The 26,749-nt window shown below is 40.9% G+C and overlaps 1 protein-coding gene and 1 pseudogene across 1 annotated transcript in view; both read left to right on the plus strand.

The window, feature by feature from the left end:
* PIBF1 (progesterone immunomodulatory binding factor 1) overlaps nucleotides 1–26,749 on the plus strand; it is a 187,499-nt gene that overhangs the window by 14,248 nt on the left and 146,502 nt on the right. The window contains exons 6-9 of the mRNA XM_004604006.2: nucleotides 15,298–15,431; nucleotides 20,453–20,561; nucleotides 20,831–21,012; nucleotides 23,382–23,507. Coding sequence (XP_004604063.1) covers nucleotides 15,298–15,431; nucleotides 20,453–20,561; nucleotides 20,831–21,012; nucleotides 23,382–23,507 — 551 coding nt within the window. The remainder of the gene's footprint in view (nucleotides 1–15,297; nucleotides 15,432–20,452; nucleotides 20,562–20,830; nucleotides 21,013–23,381; nucleotides 23,508–26,749) is intronic.
* LOC129401052 (small nucleolar RNA U13) lies at nucleotides 15,975–16,052 on the plus strand (annotated as a pseudogene).

Consider the following 26,749-nt stretch of genomic DNA (forward strand, 5'->3'; position numbering starts at 1 on the left):
AAAATGGACTGGAGCAAAAGCACATTGTTTGCCTTGCACGCAGCCAGCGCGGGTTCGATTCCTCCATCCCTCTCAGAGAGCCCGGCAAGCTACCGAGAGTATCCCACCTGCACGGCAGAGCCTGGCAAGCTCCCCATGGCATGTTCGGTATGCCAAAAACAGTAACAACAACTCTCACAGTGGAGACGTTACTGGTGCCCTCTCGAGCAAACAATAGGATGACAGTGCTACAATGGAGAAATAATCTCAGTTGCTAAAGTTCTTTGGGGCGGTTTGTTTTTGTTTTGGAGGCCACGCTCAATTAGTGCTTTAGGGCTACTTCCAGTTCAGTGCTCAGGAGTCTCCCGGCAGCGCTCAGAGTACCATGTGTTGCCAAGACGTCCTGCACGCCAGGCCTGTCCTCCAGCCTTTCGAACTGCCTCTCCAGTCCATGAAGTTGGAATCATATATGATCTTTTCACAAAAACCTGGCTCAGTGTGAGAAACAGCCGCACCCCAGATGGTCCCGCAAGCCCAACAGGAATGGCCCCTGGTTACAGAACCAGGAGTAAGCCTTGGTTACCACCAGGCATGTCCCCACGCCCCCTCCTCCAAAAAGTGAAGGACGGAAGAAAGGCTGGAAGAGAACTAAGAAAGAGTTAACTCGACTGTACTCAAACTGCATGCTCTGGGGCCCGAGGAGGTGCAGAGGCCACGGCATGTGCCTTGCACGCGGCCCACCTGCACCCATTCAGCACCCCGTGGCCTCCCAGACAGCAGTGGGTGCGGCCCGGGAAGCCCCTGAGCACCAGGAGATCCCAGTGCTCTCCTGACCACAAGCCTGAGTAGGTCACACGAGCCCTGGTGGGCCGAGACTGGCTGGTGGGGTCCCGGGGCCTCCTGAGCAAACAGTAACAAACTGCGGACTCTGTCTCTCGCACGGAAGCTCAGGTCTCAGTCCTGTTGTGAGCAGAAGGCTTTGGTTGGTGTCTTTGGGTGTCCGTTGTTAGGGTCAGGAGGTGTGGACTGAAGAGTGTTCACAGAAGGACACCCCTGCCTGGTGTCCTGTGCAGTCACTCCTTGCTCTAGACCCAAGTGAGCCAACAGCCTGGCCTCTGCTTGTCCAAGTCAGAAAGACTGGGACAAGATTTTTCTATTGTATCTCTGTCCATCTACTTTGGCACAAAGTTGGCCAGCCATCATGCTAAAAGTTGTCAAGCTGCGCGCGCGCGCGCACACACACACACACACACACACACACACACACACACGGTCAGTGAATCTGACCTTCTTCATTTTCCTGTACCTTACGGTAATTGATTTATATTTTTGTCCAGCATTTACAGTTAAATCTGCAATAGCAGTGATTATATGGGGACATAAATGGTCATTACTGGGGAAAACCACCTTACAATTTTGTTTTCAAGTGAAGAAGAGGAACTCCAGTGTATACTTGTAGAAAATTTAACTTTGAAGTCGCTTTCAAAGTGACTGAAAGGATCTTAGTTTCATCAGAGACTCTTCTTCTCAACAAGTTTGGCTTTGTACTGACATTACTAATTGAAAAAAATTTAGTGGCAAAACACATTATGGCTTTGGTTTTTGCAGTCAAGTCATAAAATTCAGAAGTTAGGGGCCAGAGCAATCATACAGCAGGGAAGGCAATTGCCTTGCATGTGGCTGACCCGAGTTTGATCCCTGGCATCCCATATGGTCCCCCAAGCACCGCCAGGAGTAATTCCTGAGTGCAGAGCCAGAAGTAACCCCTGAGCATCGCCAGGTGTGACCCAACAAGAAAAAATAATAATTTTAAAAAATTGAGAGGTTAGAAACTAAAATCTGATATTTGAGGAGCTAAGTTTTCTGAAAATAAATAAGGATTAGAATATGCCAAAGTAATACCATATCAGGGAAACATACAGTTTTACTTTAAAAAAAAATCATGATGCAGATAACGTTAGAGTTGACTGGTGAGAGGAACCGGCTCGGGACAGGTACGGCACTGCTAGGGCATGAAACAAGTTGCACGTTAATTGGAACCTAAGAAACTGCAGCAAATGTTGATGCCTTAAACATGACAACTCTATCGTGGATTAAAAGCATAAGCTGAGATTTTGTTAGCTAAGGATGCCTCTGAGTTTTGAGACTGGCAATTTTGAAAATAAACTTTACATTTCACTCAGGCTTTTTCCTTTTTTCCTTTCCTAAGTGCTCTTAATTTCCCCACCACATGGTGGCAGTATACATCCATCTATATCTGTAACCTAATTGCCAAAGTACAGCATTGACTTTATTTTTACTTCTATTACTCACTTCATGTAAACTACCTGAAACTAGTGAGGTAGTAAATTTTTCTAATAAAGTTTAGTGGACTTAAACAATTTTTTAAAAAGCCAATTCTAACCTGTGTTTAGTTTTTAATTTTCAAATTAAATGTGTCTCAATTAATCAAACTGATTTCACAGTTTCACCTATCAAAAGCATCCAGAGGTATAATTCTAATTCCCACAAGTACATGGTTGAGTTAATTCTTATTTTGCTTACTTAGTCTGCTAGTTCTTGGGAGATAATGTGGTGTGACTAATTTTACAAATTTAATATGTAATTTTTTACCTTTAAGAAAGACGTATCTCTTCCTGAAGTGCCAGTTTTAATGAAATTATGAGACTCCTGGCATTTCACAGTTTTCTTTTTCAAACCTTTAGTTTTTTTAAAGTAAAGTTTAGATTCTGGTTCTAGAAAGTAGGCTTATATTTCACTAGAAAGTAGGGCCTATATTTCACTTTGCTTAGAGTTTATTACTAAGCATTAATATAGTCTAATTATTACATATTTGTACTATGTTATATACATGAGAGTTTTGTAAATGGGATTTAGTGTTTTCATAAGTACTATCTGCTTATATACTTATGAAGTCCATAGCAGGTCAGACTTTTGTAGCTAAGCTCTATGTAGCTATTTTGCTGTTGCAATTTCAGCTTGCTTTCTTTTTAAAAGAAATGTTAGCAGTACTTTTCAGGGCATTAATTAGCCGTACTTAATAAAGCCGTTAAGTTTCATGAGTAAATGGTGAGATATCTTTCTCTTCCAAGAACTTTGCTAACTAAAGAAGCATGAATAGTAATTAGTTCATGATAACTTCCTTCATTTGAAACAAAGTTATTTTATTGAGAAAGTACTCATATGTGAGTAGTCTAGTTCTAGTGTGAGAAAATCAGAATTTTCATTAATAGTATATGGTTGGTATTCAGGTTTTTGTTTCAGGAACTATTAACCTTTTTTTTGGAGGGGGAATGGGCAGGCTCCACAGTAGGTGATTCTCAGGGCTTATTCCTGGCTCCGCACTAGGGTCTCTCCTGGCGGTGCTCAGTGACCATATGGGATTCGGGTCAGTTGCATGCAGGGCAACTGCCCTACCCACTCTACTGTCTCTCCGGCCCCTATTAACTATTTTCTGAAACTTCTTTTTAATCTACCCATCCGACCAATGTCACTGTCTTTATAAGATGCAAGTTTATAATGATATCCATTGGTTATAATTATCTTATAATGCCTAAAAAATTCATTTACAAATGATACCTTTGCTATTTTGTATTATATTTGAAGTGAGCACTTCTAAAAATTTCAATTTATGGATACTTCCATCATTCTTATTTCTAAGAATCAATTTTCTATAAGCAGCCTGAATTTTAATGTGGCAGATTGATGAATCAGAGCTCATCTCTTTCTTGCTATTGTTTCTTTTGTTTACTTATGATTGAAGCAAATAAAGACCATTTTCAGTTTGATTAAATTTCCTGTTCAGCTTTATATCTCATGAACTGTATTCACTGTAATATGTTTTAATAAAGTTATATGTCTAAGGATTAAAATAACGGTGGTGCCAAATTAAGTAAGTTGAAGCTGCTAAAACCCATTTCTTTCACTTACTGCTAAAACTCATCCCTCCTTACAAACCTTTCCTATTTAATTCAAGGCATACAGGTTAAGGGCGAAGTGCATAGTAAAGCTATCATGAAGATAATTTTTAATGATTTTTTCATGATCTTTTTATACATGTTTTGAAATAAGTTTTCAATCAGTAGTAAGACTTTTTTAAAACCATCTGCCACTATTTATAATCTTAAATAAATTTGGAGTCATCTTAAATACTCACTTTTAGGAATACATTTTGAGGAATATTTTAGGTATCAAGATACACTTTTACATCTACTAGCCCAGTTAGGATACAGTATTAGGACTAACAGCTCACGAGGAACCTAGCCACCTTACCAAATACCTTGACAGTTAAATCAATCGTCTTCAACATCTGGTCCAGGGTGCTGGTCCACAGATGTAGAAAGGCTGAAGACACGGGTTTACTCACTTTGATGATAACTGGTTGACTCGCTTTGATGATAACTGCCAGTCTGTGGAACAGTATGCAGAACAGTTCTCTGTGCGCCAGTGTTTACTTAACTGCTACTTAAACCCATATACGCTACAGTGAGTTGTCTCTTGATTGACATATCTCATCCCGTAGTCTGCTGCTGCTTTTGTTTTTTATACCAGAAATTAAACCCAGGGCCTCATTACATACAAGGCAAGAGCCCTACAGTTGAGTAGGGCTCCTTCAGTCCAGATTCTTAATCCAAATTCCACTAACATATATTTTTTTTATTATATTTACCTTTATGATTTTATTTCATAATCTGAAAAAGTAATGCATATCCTGGATCATCTGCGTGAATTAATAAAATATCATCAACGTCCTGTCTCTATTTTACATTTAATTTTGTATTGGAACTAGCACCACAAAATTAAAAAAGCTTAAAAATAGCTGACAATTTAATATGTAAAATACGTATTTCAGCCTGTGAAGACCAGTTACACTGTATAAGTAAAGGTTTCAAAGTTCAAATAGAAAAGAATAAAGACAAAACAGAGCTGTCATACTCACTAGTTGGACACAACCATGCCACACTCGTACTAAGTATTTTAATATCTTAAGATTAGGTAGTCAACATAAACTCCTAAATAGATCATTCAGTCTTGCTGTTTTATTTGGGCGAAGTAGAAAATGAAAGAAATAAAGGGGGTCGAGGGACAAAGGCCGATGTATTTTATTTTTCCTTTCTGTCAGTTTCTGGTGATCGGCAGCTTCATAACCACACGGTCTCGCAGACAGCTGCGCCTTGGGGAAGCTGGTGTGACGGTCCACAAGTACTTTTATAACACAGCCACACAAACGTAAAACTTCAAACTGTTATTTGTCGCAGCTCTGAAGATGGGTCGGCTCAAGCGACTCTCCTTGCCTTTCGAGAAAGGGGCTAGTTGAACCCTTCAGGCGTGTTTGGAAGCAGACCACACTGTTTTGCCACCTGACCGCTCCATGCCCTGTCCTAGGCTTTGCTTCAACATGGCAGTTTCAGGTTGTCACAACTGGCCTCCTCCAGAGTAAGCATCGAAGAAACTTAAGAAACCGGGCCAAAGCTTAACGACGTCTTAGCAGCTAATTTCCGAGTCCCAGAACATGGCTTCTGACACACGCGAGCCACAAGAAGAACAGACTGCACTTGCCAGCTAGTGACTGGCGTGCCACATACCGAAGGAGAAACTGATAGAGACCAATTTGGAAGTGACCGCCAGATTCGGGGAATTCTGTCCCCTGGCCTGAATGAAAGACTAGAGGCAGCGACGTGAGAAATCTGAGCAAGCCCAGAACAGATTGGTGGCGGAGTGCGGCCTTTAGAGTAGGTAATTCTTCCCACACACCCTCAATTCAAAGAAAAACTGAACAAAATCTTTTTTTTTTGAAATGCAATAAAATATTTTTATTTTTTATTACTATTTTTAGTGAATCACCAGCAGATACAGACTTGCATACTTTTGTGATTACGTTTCAGTCATACAATGATCAAGTACCCATCCCTCCACCAGTGCCCATTTTCCACCACCGATGATCCCAGTATCCCTTCCTGCCACCCCCACCTCATCCGCCCCCTGCCTCTGTGGCAGGCACATTCCCTCTTATTCTCTCTCTTCTTTTGGGTCTGATCAAAATCTTATCCATATCTCAAAAGCTGAGAAGACTAAGGTGCTCTGGAAGGAAAATAAAATTCTCTCCTATCGTCCTTAAACCAAGCCAGTTCTATTTCTCTATTAAAAAAAATAATACACTTATTGTATGTTGATAAAGTAAGATTGGAAAAGAAAGAGATGGACTAGGTGCTCTGTGGGGGGAAAAATAATAGCATGAATAATTCTATGTGAGTACATTTTAAAATTAACATGAAATAGATAAATCCTAAAAATACATAGTAGAATAAGAATGTGAGAGAATTAAGAAAATTTTAAAAGAAAAATATGAATTGTCCTTTGAAAGTATAAAAGTGTGGTTTATCCTAAAAAGGGAATTTAGGTGCATATGCTGCCTGAGCCCATGTGCTGCTTGTGCCCACGTGACCGAGCACATGTGGTGCCCAAGCACATGTGTCGCCCGCATCTCCCCCCTTGAGATGTGTACTCTCATACTTTCGTGTCCAGTGCTAGGATGTGTGTAGAGCTTCCTCCACCCTTGGAGAAGCCCGAGTTCTCTCTTGAGCGCGTTACTCCTACTGTTTTTTCTTTTCCACTTATCCCTCCCTCCTTCCCTCAGAAACCTCTAAATAAAATCTGTTACTTCAAAAAAATAAATAAATAAATAAATAAAAATAAAAAGGGAATTTAGACTTTATGGTAGAAAATATTATAGATTATTCTTAAGTACTTGCATTGATAAGTAAAATATTGTAATTAATAAAAAAATCCCTATGGATATAAAAATAAAATACCTGATCAGACGTAGAAAAAAAAAGTGCAGGAATGTTATAATATTTAGATAGAGTGGACAGGAGATTAAAAGCCACAAAGCAGGGTAATAAAAATGTTAATAATGAGTGATTGCATAGTCATAAGCTTCGACATAACAACACTATAATTAAGGAAAACATTTTTAGAATATGTGCACTAGGAGGTGTACCTGAGGCATAGTTTCTCGTGGTAGGTGCTGGAGAAAGGAACTGGAAACAAAATGATCGCCCACTGAAACAGCAAGGGATTGGTTGCATAAATTACAGTACAGCCTACACCACGGGGTGTTGTATAATCATTTCCAAGAATGAATTAGAGGTTTTCAGTTAATTTAGGATTGCTAAGTGAGAAAATCTGGATGTAGAATACTCAGTGATTTGTTGGTCGGCGGGGGGGGGGAAATTACCAACTTTTTCCTTACTTGTGAATAGTTAGATGAGTGAACATGAAGAAGAATAATGAAATATGCATGTTCTTTATCACCTACCTGAGGGATACTGTTTATTGGGATGAAATATAAAAATCGTAAAAAGTTAGCTCTTAAATTTGACATACCAATAAATTTCATATTTTCTGGTAGACACTTACACAGAAGGTCCTTAAATCTTTTCATTATAACCTCAATGAGAAAAAATTTTGAACTAAAGGACTTTCTTCATTTGAGGATCAGCATTCATTCTACATTATTTCACTTAAAGTCAGTTTCCAGGGGCTGGAGTGATAGCACAGCGGGTAGGGTGTTTGCCTTGCACGCGGCCGACTCGGGTTCGGTTCCCAGCATCCCATATGGTCCCCTAAACAACGCCAGGGGTGATTCCTGAGTGCAAAGCCAGGAGTAACCTCGTGCATCGCCGGGTGTGACCAAAAAAAGCAAAAAAAAAAAAAAATAAAGTCAGTTTCCAGAAATCCTATCAACAGTGTTAAGTGAGGTTACTATATAAATACATTTATGTTTGTCTATACTTATATTTACATGTTAAATATTGAAGTATAAAATTACAGTAATTGTAATACAAATTTGCTATTTCATCAATGATAGGTCATGTGTTGCATTATAATTTCCTTCAGAGTTAAAAATATGGGAAATCATTCTTTTTGCATTGGTACCTTAAATTTCACAGTGGGTAGGGTGTTTGCCTTGCACGCAGCCAACCCGGGTTCGATTCCTCTGCCCCTCTCAGAGAGCCCGGCAAGCTACCGAGAGTATTCCACCCACACGGTCGAGCCTGGCAAGCTACCTGTGGCATATTCATATGCCAAAAACAGTAACAAGTCTCACAGTGGAGACATTACTGGTGCCCGCTCGAGCAAATCGATGAACAACGGGAGGACAGTGCTACAGTGCTACCTTAAATTTCATAGGAGATTTTAAAGATATTTTAACACTTTCATTTTCCTTTATATGGTGGGGGTTGCTATACCTAGCTTGCTCAGGGATTATTTCTGGCTTTGTATGACTCGGGAATTATTCCCATGGTGCTTGGGGGGTCTTATGGGATCCTGGGGGATCGAACCTAGGTCAATCACATGCAAGACAAGTCCCCTACCCACTGTACTATTGCTCTGGCATCCACTTTGATTTCTTAAAATACTAAGATTTGGTATTTTGGCTTAGTAAGATTTGGATCAATCCCTATTGAAAGGTTATAGTTCACATTAACTTCAACAGTTTTCTGACTCAAATAGTAACTGGAGAAATTGTCCCCCCAACAACACATTAACTTACTAGTCAGCAATAGAGAATGCTGCCAGATGCTAGAACTAATCATGAATAACAGCATTTCATATGATAGTAGACATAAAGTAAACAGATATCTATTAGTATATTCACTTTACTAGGTAGCAATTAGGATTCAGGAATCTTAGCTGACTAAATAAGGAGAGAATTTGAGCCTCTGGCTCTTTATCACAATCTAATATCCACCACGCTTGATGAAAGTAACCTTTCTTTATTCATCTTAATTTTTTATTTTTTAAATTTTATTTATTTATGTATTTATATATTTATTTATTTATTGTTTTTTGGGTTACACCCGGTGATGCACAGGGGTTACTCCTGGTTCATGCACTCAGGAATTACTCCTAGTGGTGCTTGGGGGACCATATGGGATGCTGGGAATCGAATCCGAGTTGACCACGTGCAAGGCAAACGCCCTACCCACTGTGCTATCGCTCCAGCCCCTCATCTAATTTTTTTTTAAAAATTTCCTTTTTGAAAAGTTTAAACTTTTAGGCTTGAATTTGCATTTATTAAAATACATACTATTGAAAATGGTCTTGTAATATAAAAGAATTGCTCATTTTCCCATTCTCTCTTAAAGCCAAGTGACTTTTAAATTCATCACTTTTGTCTGGAAGACTTTAGAATGACTCAAAACTTAAAGATCATTTCTTAAAGGTTTTAATGATACCAACAAAAGCTTCTGACAACAAAATAGACTGTTATTTCTTAAAGGAGCAATCTAGCAGTGAAAGGTTAATTAGGTTTCATTCTTTTTAGTATTTGGCTACTTTGGAGTCATTTATTGGAAGCATCTGAGTGGGGAATTATCACTTTCACAGAATAGCTCACCAAGTCATTCCTTCTTCGCTAAGCTGCTATCCTCTGTAAACTCTTCTGATTGGAACCATTTGGCATAAAGTAAATGTCACTATATCCCACTCCAGATTTTCCTAACCTCTCTTTTCTCCCCACAGGCAAGAGATCACTTCATTTATTAAAGATTACATTTGACACATAGGCTATCAGTTTCTTCTCAGTTTATGTTGTATAAGTGAAAAAAAAAAGATTTAAATGATGCTTAGAAATCCATTATCTATAAAGTAATTGCCTTTTAGTTTACACAGCTGCTGATTAATTAAAATGTGTACTTAATTGCATCTCTGAGTCCATTTTTGCTTTTTGTAGAAACATTTAGATCCATTGCTCTTTTGGCAGATAACTTTTTAGTATCTAAGAACTAAGAAATTATCATGCTGTTTTAATACTGGGAAGTTAGAACATTATAATTTAGGTCTTTGCCACGTTTGAACCCAGAAAATTGGCAGTTACAATTCTTTTTTAACACCCTGAATCCCAACAGTAAGTATTATGTTCTGGTCAATAGTCTAAGAATATTGTCTTCAGCGTGTGGTATGCGTTGTGGTGTGGCGATGGGGTGTTACAGCATCTTACGCTATGTTTTAGGGTTCTCCCAAGTCATGCCCCAAAGGCCATTTTTGCTTTTTGGGTCACACCCAGCGATGCTCAGGGGTTATTCCTGGCTTTGCACTCAGGAATTACTCCTGGCGGTGCTTGGGGGACCATATGGGATGCCGGGGATCGAACCAAGGTCGGCCGCCTGCAAGGCAAACGCCCTACCCGCTATGCTATCGCTCCGGCCCCAAGGCCAGCGATTCTTAACCAACCAGGCTGCTGGTTGCAAGAGCTGCTCTGGTGGGCTGGGCGGGGCCTGGGGAGCGGACAACTATGTGACACTAAGGGATCCAACTGGAGTCTTGGAGCCTTACCCTCTGTACTCTCTCTCCTGCCACAAGCTAGTTATTGTAAATGCTAGTGCAGCGTTTCTGGTCCACATTTCAACATCGGTTCTTGCTGCAAACATTGCCACTGTAATGACTATGTAAGGATGACTGGGTGTTCAGAGCTAAAGCGGTCTTCAAGAAGCCTCAGATCACATGTGGTTGTGGGGAGAGAAGAGGGCTACAGGCAAGACAAGAAAACAGGCAATTATAATAATAACAGATTTACTTTTATCAGGCTAGTGTTAGCCTATCATATCAGACGTATGAATAATTTCTGGTGGAGAAGGTGACTTGAACTCTTGGGATGCTGGGAATTGAACCCAGGTCTGCCACGTGCTAGGCAAACGCCCTACTCGCTGTGCTATCGCTCCAGCCCCAGAAGCTCTATTCTTTTTTTTTTTTTCTTTTTGGGTCACACCTGGCGATGCACAGGGGTGACTCCTGGCTCTGCACTCAGGAATTACCCCTGGCCGTGCTCAGGGGACCATATGGGATGCTGGGATTTGAACCCGGGTCGGCCGCGTGCAAGGCAAACGCCCTACCCGCTGTGCTATCTCTCCAGCCCCAGAAGCTCTATTCTTAAGGGTTTTTTTTTTCCTTCTTGGTTTTGGGTCACACTCAGTGATGGCTCAAGTTTACTCCTGACTCCGCACTCAAAAATCTTGCCTGGCATATGGGATGCCGGGGATCAAACCTGGGCCACCTGTGTAAAAGGCAGACAATCTGACCCCTCTGTTTTTAGGTTTCTGAGAAATCCCCTTGTCGTTTTCCATAAAGGATAAACCATGCAAATTTCCCACTAACAGTAAGGGGGCTCCTTTCTCGACACATCTCTGCCGCCAACACTGATTGATTTTGGTCTTTTTGACGTGTGCCGCCCTACTGATACCATCTTACCTTCTTTTGGTTTGCATTTCCTTATTAGCAAGTGACTCTGGACACTTTATCATATTCTTTTCAGGGAAGCATCTGTACCTCTCCTCTCCCCAGTTTTTGATGGGGCTGCTGATGGTTTGTACTTTTTGTTTTTATTTTGGGGTCACTCCTGGCAGTACCTGGGGGTACCATATGTGGTATCAAGGATCAAACCAAGGTCAACCACATGCAAGACAATCCCTGTACTGTCTCTGCTTTTTGATGCTGTTGAGCTTTGTGAGTGCTTTATATGTCTTGGACATTAGCTCTTTATCTGATGTATCGTGTACAAATATTTTCTCCCATTCAGTAGGAAGTCTTTATTTTAGCCCACATTTCTTTTGCCATGCAGAAACTTTTTAGTCTCTCTTTTCTTTTCTTTTTTCTTTTTTCTTTTTTTTCTGCTATCTTTGACAGCCAGGTGAATCATTGAATCATCACACACATGTATATGTAGCTATACATACATATACACATATTTATATGCATATACTTTCACTGAAGTTCTGCTTGATCATATGGTAGCACTGCACTGTCATCCCTTTGTTTATTGATTTTGTTCCAGTGGGCACCAGTAACGTCTCTCCATTGTGAGACTTGTTACTATTTTTGGCATATCGAATACGCCACGGGTAGCTTGCCAGGCTCTGCCGTGCGGGCGAGATACTCTTAGTTACTTGCCAGGCTCTCCGAGAGGGGCGGAAGAATCGAACCCGGGTCGGCTGAGTGCAAGGCAAACGCCCTACCACTGTGCTCTCGCTCCAGCCCATTGTACTTATTAGTAGTTGTACTAATTATTTCAATGGTGGAAAGTTTTAAATTCACCGATTTATGTATATACCATGTTGCAGCACCAAGAATTGAACTCATGCCTTACACTTGGAATATAAGTGCTCTGAGCCACTGAGCTATATCCCTTATGACCTCACTTTTTGTTGTTGTGAATCCTACTCCAGGTTCCCGGGACTCTGCCAGTTGTTCACCCTTAATGTTGCATTCTTCGCGGTTGTATTTCTCCAGACACTGTCTTGGTCTTTGTGCAGTTCTTAAAAGTCGAGTTGTGGACTTTGGAATACAAAGCAAAGAAGCAACATGACAATGATATGATTTGGTTAATTATTTATTATGCATCGAGCAGTTTTGTAAGGAGTCTCTGTGTATTCCTTGGATACGCTTTACAACACCCCTCCGAAAGGGAGACTAAAGTACTGAGAGGCGAAGCCACCTGGGTAATTACTGCAGATAATTCAGTTCTGGGGAGGTGAATTATGGATCTCGGCTTCGTAACTCTAGCACTGCACTTTTCCATAGTATTTACATGATTAGTGTTTACATGTGTTTACCAAGTAGCGGGTGTGGGGGAGGGAGCACTGGGCTGTTCTTAGCCCGGTGCTTAGAAGTGAACCGTGACTGGCTCGTGGAACCAGTCCTGAGTTAGCTGCACTCGGGGCAGCATTTACCCTTTATACTCTCTCTAGCTCTCAGAAAGTCTTTTTTTTTTTTTTGTAGTTTTTAATATTTTTGGATTCGTTGTCACGCCTGGCTTTCCCCAGGTCCTGGCTCTGTGCTCAGGGATCACTCCTGGATGTGCCCAACAGACTTTATGAAAGAGTGGGGGGTTGAACCCGGGTCAGACACGTGCAAGGAAAAGGCTTACGCTAGGCTGTGTTTGCAGCCCTAAGGAAGTATTTTGAATTGAGGCATCATGCTTTAGAGTGGTATAGATATTGGTGTTGTAGGTATACGGTGTTAGGGCACATACCCACCACCAGAGAGCCATTTCTCTTTGCCATTCTCCCTAGACCCTTCTCATCCAGGGGTGTAGCCTGTTTCAAGGGAACTAAAGTATCTTCTGTGAGTTGGGTCTGAAATGATGACTGTGATATCCTTGGGGGATGTGATAGAGTAACTTCAGCTCGGGTTCTATGATAAGTACCATAACACTGTATCACTGTCATCCCGTTGTTCATCGATTTTGCTCGAGTGGGCACCATTGTGAGACCTGTTACTGTTTTTGGCATATCGAATACGCCAGGGGTAGCTTGCCAGGCTCTGCCGTGCAGGCAAGACACGCTCGGTAGCTTGCCAGGCTCTCCAAGAGGGACGCAGGAATCGAACCCAGGTCAGCTGTGTGCAAAGCAAACGCCCTACCTGCTGTGCTATCGCTCCAGCCCATTTATCAAACGGCCCTGTGATTGAAATTTGGAAGGGAACCTTTCAAACTTATATTTATTTTTAAAAAGACAAAAGCATTGCCTTGCTTCTCTTTGTATCCATAATATCTAGCCCCAGAGCAGTCACTTAGAAATAATGCCATCAGTATCTGTGACATGAGTGTCACCACACTTCACTGGTCTGCTGTTTACGAAGAAATAACTTGGGACAAGACAGGATATGATTAATATGGCAGGATCTGGAGTACGATGGTGAGGAGCTTGGGAGATCTGATGAGTGACCAGGGGAGAAATAAGTGGGAACTCTGTCCCTCTATCCTGCTTCTCCTCACTGCCAGGTTCATTTACCTCTTTGTTTATTCAGAAGCATGTCTGTCATCCTTTCTGTGTAAAGTGATGCAGAACCAGCGATGAATCAGAAAGAGCCCCTGCCTTTTGGATGTTTCCATTCTGGTGAGGCATATAGAAAACTACTTTGAGCTGGCTTCCATCCCCCATCCCCCCACAAGTGGGCCTCTGAACACCAATGGATGTGGCCCCCCAAAAATAACAACAACAAAGAAAATGAAAAAGTAATTTCAGAGCGACACATACTTGAAAAAGAAAATGAATTTGACGTGATAGAATGATGGTCTGAATGTGATGCTATCAAGTGATCAGTGAGAAAATGAATTTGATGATACAGAATGATCAGTGAGACAAAAATTCTGATAATACGCAGTGATTCAGACGGGCAGACTAGATTAGAGGAAGCATGGTATGTTCAGGAAGTTCAGGTGTATGAGAAGTGAGGGTTGTCAGGATGATATGGTTGTGCTTTTTTTTTCTTTTTTCTGGGCCACTCAGGGCAGTGGTGGGTGCTACTCCTGACTCTGTGCTCAGGAATTATTCCCAGGGAGCGTACAGCCCTGGGGGTAGAACTCGGAGCTCTCACATGCGAAGCCTACTCTCCGCTCCTTGAGCTGTCTCCAGGCACTAGGTTGTGATATTTCATTTATACCAAACCCCTCACTTCCCATATTGCTCCAGTTTCTTTCCTCTGGTCAGGTGACTAGAAGAGGGAAGGAGTAATATATTCCCAACATTGCTTCTGTTGTGAAATACTACAACCGGAGCTTCATGATATACAGACTCAGTAGCTGTTCTTCATCGTGTAGATCTGGTGTTCATGGGACTATTCATTTTCGTATTGTGGCTCCTGAAAGAAAGGGAAAGTTGGGACTGGAGAGATAATACAGCGCGTAAGTGCTTGCCTCACACGCGGCTGGCCCAGGTTTGATCCCCAGCATCCCACATGGTTTCTTGATTTTGCCAGGAGGGACTCCCTGAGTGTAGAGGGGGGAGTAACCCCTAAACATCACTGAGCGTTTGTTTAGGGGTTACAAAATGAAACAACACCACAATGAAAAAAAACCTACAAGGATTGTGTTACTTTTTTTCTCTGTCTTTAGCACCTAATAGTAGCTCAATAAATGTTGAAAATATCATTCAGCATCAGTATTCATTGGATGTATTATCCTAGTAGCCAAAGTATTCTTACCTTATATTTTCTATGAAGAACAGAGCTCTGGTTTTAAAGAAACGAATTTAGAAACTCCTCCGGGATTTAAGATGACCTATCTTTGAACAAGGGCTATAGCTCAAGTGTAGTACCCTGAGGTCTGTCCCCAACACCGTATTGCCACGCCCCTCTGGCACCACTGAGAATGGCCCTGGAACAATTCCCTGTCTTTGACTAAGGAAAAGTTACTGAATGAAAAAAAAATGTAAGATTTTTTTTTTTTAATGCAAAGACGTTCACGGTTTACAGAAGAATTTAATGCAGGAATTTGGAAATGTTCAGTTTCAAATGTCCTGTTACTTTGATTTACAGGCTAATGAGAAGGATCGAAGAAACTGCTCGGAGCTTCAAATTAGGTGCCAGCGGTTGGCCCTAGAATTAGCAGACACGAAACAGCTGATTCAGCAAGGGGACTACCGTCAGGAGAACTATGATAAAGTTAAGGGGTGAGTAGTTGAGATTGGAGTTCTCATTTGTAGCATGATTCAAAGGCACCTGCATTATTGCTTTTTAATTTTTTCTTTTATTCTCATTATCGGTGTCGCTCCTCCTAACTGAGCTTACCAAGTGTTTGTGGACGGGCAAGGGGCATACAGGGGGTGGGGGACCTGGGGGTGTCTAAGCGAGAGCTAGGGACAGTGGTGGAGGGATATTAGCACTTGGTGGGAGGGGGGTATAGTAACAAGGCACACCTAAAGCATAGGCACAAACACTGTTCTGTTATAAAACGTGGTACCTCGGTAATCACTGTATCACCATCATCCCGTTGCTCATCAGTTTACTCGAGTGGGCACCAGTAACGTCTCCATTGTGAGACTTGTTGTTACTGTTTTTGGCATATCAAATACGCCACGGGTAGCTTGCCAGGCTCTGCCGTGCGGGAGAGATACTCTCGGTAGCTTGCCGGGCTCTCTGAGGGGGCAGAGGAATCAAACCCGGGTTGGCCGAGTGCAAGGCAAATGCCCTACCTGCTGCACTATCACTCCAGAATCCTTTTCCGGTTCATGAGCATGATGATTGTGTGTCCACACGGCTGTGTGACATGTGCCTCCCCCTCACCTCAGTAATAGTTGTTAAAAATGATTAACTTGTGTTTTTCTCTGTCTCCATATTTTTTCTCTCTCTTCTAAAATATATTATCTTAGGAGATGGGAACCTAGTAAAATCTCCTGTGCACAACTATTTTTTTTTAAATCTTGATTTTATTTAGTGAAATGAATTGATAGTTTTATCTAAGTTTTCAGCTATTCTTCCTGACAAAAAGCACATATTTTCAAAAATAGCACCTTTTGAGAATATTTCCCAGTTTGTTGCTACTAAGTATTTATAGCAAATTATGTTCCCTTTACTGCCTTATATATTTTTATTATTTGTACTATTATTTTTGTTTTTTATTTGCACTGTATTTTATTGTTTGTATTAATTTTGATAAGCTACTACTTAGTTCTGTGGCCTTGGTAAATTTCATTATCAGTCCAAGCCAAAATTTTGTCATTGGTGAGTTGTTCTTGATATCTGTTAAGTTCCGTGTATAAACTAAGTCCCCTATGACTAAGAAGATCAAAAGAAGAAATATTTGTGAGTCTTTAAATATAAATACATAAATTTATGAGTGTGTACACAGAGAGGCAGGAAGATAAATTATTTTAATTATAGATTACTATATTAACTTGTGCCTAAAATCTTGAATAGTGTAATCACTCAAAGAATATCTATTAAGTGATGAATAAATTGTATAATTAAGTAAATTTTTAAGGATGTGGCGGCCTCAGTGTTCCTACTGACAACATAATTAGCCTGTAGTATGTAATACTATATGTGTATTGCTATCTCAGTGTAGCATTGTTAAGAGTTTAGAATTCTTGAAACCGGTATTTGGTTGTCTCTGAAATAAAATGATTTCAAAAAAATCATTTCAAAATGATCAGACTGTGACATGATGCTAGAAGCTGAGGTTGTGGGGCTGGAGGATAGCATAGCGGGTATGGAGTTTGCCTTGCATGCAGCCGACCCAGGTTTGATTTCCAGCGTCCCATATGGTCCCCTGAGCACCGCCAGGGGTGATTCCTGAGTGCAGAGCCAGGAGTGACCCCTGAGCATCGCTGGGTGTGACCCAAAAATCTAAAAGAAAAAAAAAATAGAAGCTGAGGTTGTGATATTTTCTGTGTCAGTCTAAATCTACAGCAAAAACAAACTATGAAAGGCAAAATTATAATGATTTTTTAAAATTTTTATTTTATTATTATTATTATTATTTTGCTTTTTGGGTCACACCCAGCGATGCACAGGGGTTAATCCTGGCTCTACACTCAGGAATTACTCCTGGCGGTGCTCAGGGGACCATATGGGAATCGAATACGGGTTGACAGCGTGCAAGGCAAATGCCCTACCTGCTGTGCTATCACTCCAGCCCCTAAATTTTTATTTTTTAATCAGAATCATCAGGGGTGGTGGTGGGTCATAGCTGATAAAAATTAAAGCTATTAAGCTAGCTAATTAAGAGTAAAGGACATTGATTTGTATATCCTGTATGTATCTTTAACATCTCCCTATATATCTTCCATTTTTTTGTAATAAAAACACAACCCTAAGTATCTTCATGTGCTAAAACTGGAACAGAGAAACAGACAGGCATGAGAGGATCACACTGTGAACCTTTAGTTCACCCAACAGAGTGAATCTGAAAAGTACTCTGCCACCAAAAAATGAAACAGACTGGTGAAAATCACTTTCATGCCCTTGATAAATTTTTACAAATGTGCAGAGGAAACAGGGATATGGATCTTAATTTATTATTAGAATCCAAATGCTTTTCAACAACAGAATGGAAAATACATTGAAATTTATTTCTACACTGTAATTTTATGTAATTTTCTATAGCAGTTAAAAACCTTTAAATTAGATCAGAATGCATCCAGATGAATAAATCAGACAGTATTAAATTTTTAAAAGAGTAATGTCTATGCCCGTCTTTTTAAAAGCAGTTCTGTATTTTCTAGTGTAACATCATGTTTTCAGATTTTATTTCATAATTTCATCGTTTCTCCAAGGTGTCCTGGTTCCTTTCAGTCGGGTGCTACTGAGAGATTAAGATTTGGGGGCTCCTCATTGCTGCAGTGGTTTCTAGGTGGCTAAAATAGGCAGAGGCAATAGAGAAGTTGGAGGTAGAATGGCTGGGTTCACTGTGGGAGAGATAGATAGAGACGGCTAATCCAGTTCAGTGCCACAGCAGCCAGTTAGAAGGGACACCAGTTAGCCAAATGTGGTACAATTTGAGCATCAAAAGGGATATTAACAAATTAGGAGTTACAATCTCCTGACTAGAATAAGGCTTCATGAGTATGTGAGTATGTGCTAATAAGATAATCTTTACAATGAAATACCATTTATATATTATATATATGTATGTGTAATATACATAAGGATATTAATAAATGTATTAATATGTATATGCATATCAGAGTTACCATTTTGTAACCATATGGTACTGTTTAGTTCAGAGTCATCAATGAAAACTAAGACCATTTGGTAAAAGTATGTTAGGGAACAAAATTTTATGCAGTCTCAAAATACGTCCCCATAGATTATTTAATTGCAAAGGGCACTAAGATACCTTTACAGTTGAGAAATTTGGCAGATACTGCCTCAAGCAAGTGATCAAAATAGCTTTCATCAACGATGAGGTAAAGTCACATCATGTGCCTCTTTTATGTGAAGTATGTGAAGTACTGAAGGCACATTATCTCCTCTGCAGTATCCCTTCCTGAAATGCTTTATCCTGAATTTAATCATAGGGAAACATCAGACAAATGGAAATGGAGGGACATTCCATAGAAGAACTGACCTGTGCTCTCCCAAAGGTCAATGTCATAAAGGAAACTGCTAAAGTTAAAATGAAGCTTGTGACACAGACATCAACTCCAAGGTCAAGGAGAAAGTTGCCATGCAGGACATTTTGGGAGCATTTGATGAACGTTGACAGTGAAATATATATACATTAGCAGCTATACTATGGCAGTTCATTGCTGAGACTTGCCCAAGCTAGCTCCATGGTGCTAGAGGCTGGGCCTGGTCAGCCCTTGCTAGGCATGTCCCTTAACATCATGAACTGTCTCTGGGAATCCTACATGGGTGTTGGTGGGTTGGTTTTTCTTCCACTTTTTTTTTGTGACTGTTATATTTTAACTTGTGTTTAGACCACCTTTTTTCAATAAGCATAATACTTTGTTGACCAGACTGAAAAATATCTTTTGGAATGCGTTATTGAAATTCGAATGGAAATTAAACCAATTCTTAATAGCCCTCTTTTTGGAAGTACTGGTGGGCAGATAAAATGAAGTGCAAAGACATTAATTCTTTCTGGAGAAGATGAGTTAAGAGATGGTCAGTTTGTGGGCTGGAGTGATAGCACAGCGGGTAGGACATTTGCCTTGCACTCGGCCGACCCAGGTTCGATTCCCAGCATCCCATATGGTCCCCTGAGCACCGCCAGTAATGATTTCTGAGTGCTTGAGCCAGGAGTAACCCCTGTGCAATGCCAGGTGTGACCCAAAAAGCAAAAAAAAAAGAGAGAGAGAGAGATGGTAAATTTATTTCTCTGCTCATTTTATCCCTGTTGCTTATGTAGATTTGACCTCATTATTGGTGATGATTGTTTCCTTGCTTTGTTTTGTTTGGGGACCACACCAGCTGTGCACAGGGCTTACTCCTGACTCCATGCTTAGGAATCACTCCTGACGGGACTCAGGGGCTCTTGATGGTGCCAGGGTCAGCTGCATACAAGCCAAATGCCTTACCCCCTGTTCTATCTCTCCGGACTTCATTTCTGGTTTCAGTGGGGGGGGAAAGAACTGTTCTGAAAATGGAAATTAGAATTCCTATATAATCTCTATGCGTGAATGAAATAATCACAAGAATGCCTGCCTGTATATCTCCTATGCAATCCGGACGAAGAGCTATAAGGACTTTTTGACCTTAACTGAAAGCCTAGAGCTATGTGTAAATTCTTTGAAAGTTTTGACTTAAGATAAGATTGAAGTGATTAGTGAAAAAAAAAAAGACCAGAGTATTCCTTATAAATTTTTATTATTTGTTTTACTAGCTAGTTTATCTGTTTGTATTTGAGAGATCGTAAGTTCATGTTTATGTCTCTAAACGAGTTCTATAACAGAACATACCTTCCGAACATGAAAAGGAGATATCTTAGGATTCATAGAATGATACCAAAGTAGTTGAGTTTCCAAGAGACACAGTAAATCGTTTTTATATATTCCTTGTAAATACAGATATAAATTCTGCATATATACCTTTAGTTTGGGTGTGTTTATTATTTATTTTTGGTTGTTGTGCTGGGTATCAAACCCATGTCTTCCACATGCAAAGCCTGTGCATCAGCTCTCGAGCCATCTCCTCACCCCTACATTTGAATTTTCATTTTGGTTCAAATGAATGTGTTTGAATTTTATAGTGAACGTGATGCATTTGAACAGGAAGTAACTGAGTTGAGGAGAAAGCATGAAATACTTGAAGCCTCTTACATCGTTCAAAGTAAAGAAAGAAGTGAATTATCAAAAGAGGTAAGTTCCTTGAATTTTCTTTTACAGTGATTTGTATATTTCTCAGTAGCAAATTGTAGAAGCTCTGTTCCCCTGTTCCCCCTCCCCCATTTTGATGTACTCCAGAAAAAAAGAAACTTATGGTAATTTTTTTGGATTAAAAAAAATTACAAAATAAGAATTGATCATCTTGATGTGGGTGAAAGCACAAACAAGAAAAAAATAGTACCATAATCCTTGCAAAGTAAGATGCCAATGCTCTAACTGCTGGCCTGTCCCTTCAATTGTAGTTGGTCACTTTAAAGCAGACTGTCACTCTGCTGCAAAAGGACAAAGACTATCTCAATCGCCAGAACATGGAACTTAGCATCCGCTGTACTCATGAGGAAAACCGCCTCGAGAGACTTCAGACGCAACTGGAAGAAATAAAGAAAGCTAGAGAAGAGATGTATGAAAAATACGTAGCATCAAGGCAAGCCTTCCGTGAATTTTCACATAAATATGTTAACAAGTTGTTTGAGGGTCCTCTTGGCCCAGGGGGACACTATTGATTTTTACTAAAGTTGCATAAAGAAGATGCCCAAAGGGACCAGAGGGTTACTCCCAAGGGCTCTGCACTTGGAAGCATCTGAGCATGTGGCAGTCTCAGATTTGAGTCCCTGGCACAACCTTCATTCACCTCATAACTTAGCCAGGACCCAGCCCAGAGCACAGTAGCCTCTGCCCACCACCAGGTAGACACCCAAAAGCAAAAGGGAAAGGAAAGATGCTTTTAAGGTAATAGTTCCTGGGTCCCGAGAGATAGCTCAGCAGACTGGAGTGCATTCTTCGCCTGCACGATGCCTGGGTTCTATCCCCAACACTGTATATGGTCCCCTGAGCGCCACTCAGTGTGGCCAAAAAAGAGGCAATAATTCACTTTGTTTTATTATAGCACTGTAGCACTCTCGTCCCGTTGCTCATCAATGTGCTCGAGCAGGCACCAGTAACATCTCCATTGTGAGACTTGTTGTTACTGCTTTTGGCATATCGAATATGCCACGGGGAGCTTGCCAGGCTCTGCCATGTGGGCGGGATACTCTCGGTAGCTCTCGATAGAGAGATGGAGGAATCGAACCCAGATTGGCCATGTGCAAGGCAAACGCTCTACCCGAAGTGCTGTCGTTCCAGTTGCTTTATTGTAAGATAAATTATTCAAATTGCTTTTTTTTTTAATCTTCTCAGGAAATTGTGGTTTAAAGACATTTGTCTGGCAACCAAAACTCGATTTCTTTTTCTTTTTTTTTTTTCAAAGTAAATAGATTTTATTTAGAGGTTTCTGAGGGAAGGAGGAAGGGATAAGTGGAAGAGAGAATAGTAAGAATTACATGCTCAAGAGAGAACGCGGGCTTTCTCCAAGGGTGGAGGAAGCCCCTACACATAACCGAGCTTTAGACACAAAAGTATGAAAGCATCAAAGTACACATCTCAAGAGGGAAGATGCGGGCGACACATGTGCTCAGCCACACAGGCACAAGCAGCACATGGGCTCAGGCAGCATATGCACCTCGATTTCTTTTAGGCAGGATAGCTATTTTAATTTTGATAAAATGACTTTTTAAATTCCCAAAGTATTTTTTTTTTTTTGGCTTTTTGGGTCACACCTGGCATTGCACAGGGGTTACTCCTGGCTCTGCACTCAGGAATTACTCCTGGCGGTGCTCAGGGGACCATATGGGATGCTGGGAATCAAACCCGGGTTAGCCACGTGCAAGGCAAATGCCCTACCCGCTGTGCTATCACTCCAGCCCCCTCCCAAAGTATTTTTGAAAATATTCAGGTACCTTCACAGAAGTATCTTTTTTGAAGAAAATTGAATTCCGTGAGCCTATGGATTGTATGGACTATGAAATGCGAGTAGCCTTTATTATCCTTAATATATTTTTGTTTGCATGTTGGAAACTAAATAAGGGCTGTAGAGATACGTTAGCTGGTAGCGCACTTGCCTTGCCCCTGGCTGACCCCGGTTTGGTTCCCAGCGCCACATACAGTCTCCCAAGCCCCGCCAGGAGTGACCCCTGAGAACACAACCAGGAGTAAGCCCAGAGCACAGCTGGGTGTAACCCAAAGAAAACCAAAACCAAAACTGATTCTCAATTTGACCCTTTAAGATTTAAGGCATCTATATCTTTCCCTTGCTTGTGGTATTTTTCGTCAATCATTTCTCCTGCTAATACCCCAGGTAGTACTTTGTTCCCTTACTAAGCAACCACAGAGATTATGCTTGTTGTCCTTAAAAGGAAGGGGTGTGCAGAGTCCATCAGAGTCATTTCATTTTTATATATTTTTAAAATATTGTCCCTCAACACACATAATGTTTCTGTTTATGTACATATTTTCATTTTGTTGTTGTTGGGCCACCCCTGGCAATGCTCAGGACTTACTCCTGGCTCTGTGCTCAAGGGTCACTCTTAGCAGGCCGCATGTGGTGCCAGGGATCTCACCAAGGTCAGCTTCCTGCAAAGCAAGCATCTTAACCACTGTACTGTCTCTGGCCCCCAGATTATTATTTTTATAAGTAAAACATATTCGTATCCATGCTTTTGAAAAATTTTTGGCCATTTGCATCAGTAAAATATGTTATGTAGTAATTAAGCCTTCGGGGAAATATGCTGTAAAGGTTGAAATTTTATATGGAGTTATTTTTAACTGTACTTTTAGGAATTATTGGTTTTATATCTAATACCATGTTTTTCAAGGAACATTGTACATGGAGCATAAAATTCCAAAATGTTACTTAATAGAGCAGAAATCTATTTTTTTTTAACTAATAATCATGGATAATTTTTTGCCCCCTTGCAGAGACCATTATAAAACCGAATATGAAAATAAACTACATGATGAACTGGAACAAATCAAATTGAAAACTAATCAAGAAATTGATCAACTTCGAAGTGCCTCTAGGGAAATGTATGAACGGGAAAATAGGTAAGAAAGAAAAAAGTGGAGAATTTTTTGTGATATTTCATTTTTCTCTTAAGTTTCTAGTTTGATTGAAATTAAACTTTATTTTAATGCTACAATGGCTTTTGAAAGAAAACTTGTCCTAAATCTAAAAGTGGAATGTTCATGTTCTAAGATTGTTGATTGCTATTTTACAGTCACGTTTTATCAGTATCTCGGCCTCATTACTCTGGTATGCCCATTATCTCTTTATTACCCTAGTAACGTGTCTTTGTATCTGCCCTTCAGTCAGTCAGTTTGAGGATAGAGATGAAAAGGAAACAAGAGACAGACTAAAAGATCCCAGAAGCATTGGTGGAGGAGAATGGGCACTGGTGGAGGGATGGGTAAACGATCACTGTAGGACTGAAATGCAAACACAAAAGTTCATAAGTTTGTAACTGCATCTTACGGTGATTCACTAATAAAAAATTTTAAAGGGGTTGGAGCGATAGCACAGCCGGTAGGGCATTTACCTTGCACTCGGCCGACCCAGGTTTGATTCCCAGCCTCCCATATAGTCCCCCTGAGCACCGCCAGGAGTGATTCCTGAGTGCAGAGCCAGGAGAAACCCCTGAGCATCACCGGGTGTGACCCAAAAAGAAAAAAAAAAAAATTTTTTTTTTAAATCCCAGAACTTTTTAAACTAACAAATCAAGGATATCTTCAGGAAATTGTAAAGTCTGGAATAAATAAAACAAAGTGTTACGTGTCTCACTTAGATGCTGGCCCTAAAACATGTACTTTATAAGGGGCCAAAAAGAAAGTCAGAATGTAAAGCCTTGCATGTCGCTGACCCCAGTTTGATCCCGGGTGCCATATATGACCCCTGAGCATGGCCAAGAGATATTCCCGAGTACAGAGCCAGAAATAAGCTCCGAGCACACAAGTTGTGGTCCAGCCATCCCCCGCCCCCACCCTCAGCAAATACATCATATTGATAATCTTAAAGGCTTGTTTTTTCATGTACTATTTATTAAGTTTTTTATTAACGGAAAATGTAGTATTTTGCTAGCTATATTTATATGCTATCAGTGTGATTCAGACATCTTTTGAAAGTTTACATTTCGGTGGAAAAATCATTTTGAAATTCTCTTGTCATTCTAGTTCATCAGCACTAACTTGAATATATATTTCCATCCTTACCAACAAGCATGACTTTAAGTTAGACTTAATTCTCTAATTAGCACAGTTTCACGTCATTTCTGCTAGGAATAGAAGCAAAAATACTGAGGTTTCCACCTATCGATTCCCAAGGTAAAAGCTGCTCTGTTAATACAGTTTTATAAACTGTCCTCAGCTAGGGAAAAATGCGTCAGAACTGAGACTGGAAAGATCATACAGGCATTAAGGCCTTTGCCTTGCATCCAGCCACTCCGTTGGAATTAAACTTCCCCTCCACACTCTACCCTCCACCCCCCCACCTCCTCCCCAGTTGAACTGTTTAGGCAGAGTTGGCATTGGAGTAGAGCCTAGCATATAGCTGGAAAGATTGTACAGGACTTCCGGTGCTTGTTTTGCATGCAGCCCAGCTGGATTCCATCCCTGGCGCAGCACATGGTCCCCTGAGCACAGCCAGAGTAGCCCCCAAACAGATAAAATAAAAAAAAGAAACCAGCATACATTAGTTTTGTTATTTTCAAATTTTTTATTTTAACAATAAGATTGAGATTTTTATAATGCCAGAATCCTTTTGGGCAATATGCTTTTGCTATTCCTGTCATGAAAATACATGACAGGGTCAGAAAGAGATTACGGGGTATTTTGCCTTACATGCAATTTAGTTAGCATCCTGTATGTTCCCTTGAGCACTGCCAGGGATGATCCCTGAACATGGAGCCAGGAATAGCCCCTGAGCCTACCAGCTGTGACTCCAAATTCGCCCTACCCTGAAAAAAAAAAGGTACATAGTGATGAAAGAGTACCTACACAATGGAGCGAGGGCTGGAGTGATAGCGCAGCAGGTAGGGCGTTCACCTTGTACTCGGCTGACCTGGTTTCGATTCCTCTGCCCCTCTCGGAGAGCCCGGCAAGCTACTGAGAGTATCTCGCCCGCAAAGCAGAACCTGGCAAGCTACCCGTGGCGTATTCTATATGCCAAAAACAGTAACAACAAGTCTCACAATGGAGACGTTACTGGTGCCCACTTGAGCAAATCGATGAGCAATGGGGTGACAGTGACAGTGACACAATCAATGGCAAACTCTCTGGCCCACACTCAGCAGTGTTGGTGCCTGCTGGCTTGGAGCTCAGGAGTGGTTTCCAGGGCTCCTACATGCAGCCCTATCTTCCTGTCCCCCTTTCCCACCCCATCTCCCACCCCTGCTCTGCTTGCTTGCTTGCTTTCTCCATTTTCATTGGCGTACCATGATTCATAACGATCATTTCCTGCAAACATCATTCCAACACCTCACCCATCATCAGAGTGCCCATCCCCTCCACCAGTGTCCCAAGGCCCTCTCCCACCACCTGCCCACCTCAGGTAAGCTCCATTCCATAGAACAGTTATCCAGTTCTGTTACCTTTGCCCATTCATTGCTCCCTATGTTTTTTTTTATATTCCACTCATGAAAGAGATCCTCCTGTATCTGTCTCTCTCCTTGCACTCGACTTTGCGGATGTGGAATTCTCCAGGTTCATCCATCTAGCAGCAGATTCCATGATTTTGTCTTTTCCTATAGCTGAGTAATACTCCACTGTACTTTGTACCATGGTTTCTTTATCCCGCCATCTGTCTTGAACGCTTCGATTATTTCTGGATTTTGCCTGTTGTGCACAGTGCTACAATGAGCATAGGAGAGTAAATGTTTTTTCTGAATAGTTTTCGGGCCGTTGGGGTAGATGCCAAGAAGGGGAGCTTCTCAGTCATATGGAAGCTCGATTATTAGTTTTTGAGAAGTCACCATATTTTCCAAAGAAGTTAAACTGGTCAACATTTCCACAAGCAATGGATAGAAGTTTCTTTTCCCCTGCGTCCATGCCAACTCTGTTGTTTTTGTTCTTTTGTGTGTGCCAGTCTCACTGACACGAGGTGATAACTCATTGTTGTTTTGATTTGCATTTCCCTGGTGATAAGTAACGAAGAGCATTTCTCACATGCCTGTTGGCTCTGAGTTTCCTCTCCAAGGAAGTGTCTGTTCATCTCCCGTCCCCATTTTCTAAGGGTGCTGTGGTGTTTGTTGTCGTTACTAATTTTTTTTCTTTTTAAAACGTTTAATTTTTTAACC

Source organism: Sorex araneus, chromosome 1, assembly GCF_027595985.1.
Source record: "Sorex araneus isolate mSorAra2 chromosome 1, mSorAra2.pri, whole genome shotgun sequence".
NCBI classification, from domain to species: Eukaryota; Metazoa; Chordata; class Mammalia; order Eulipotyphla; family Soricidae; genus Sorex; species Sorex araneus.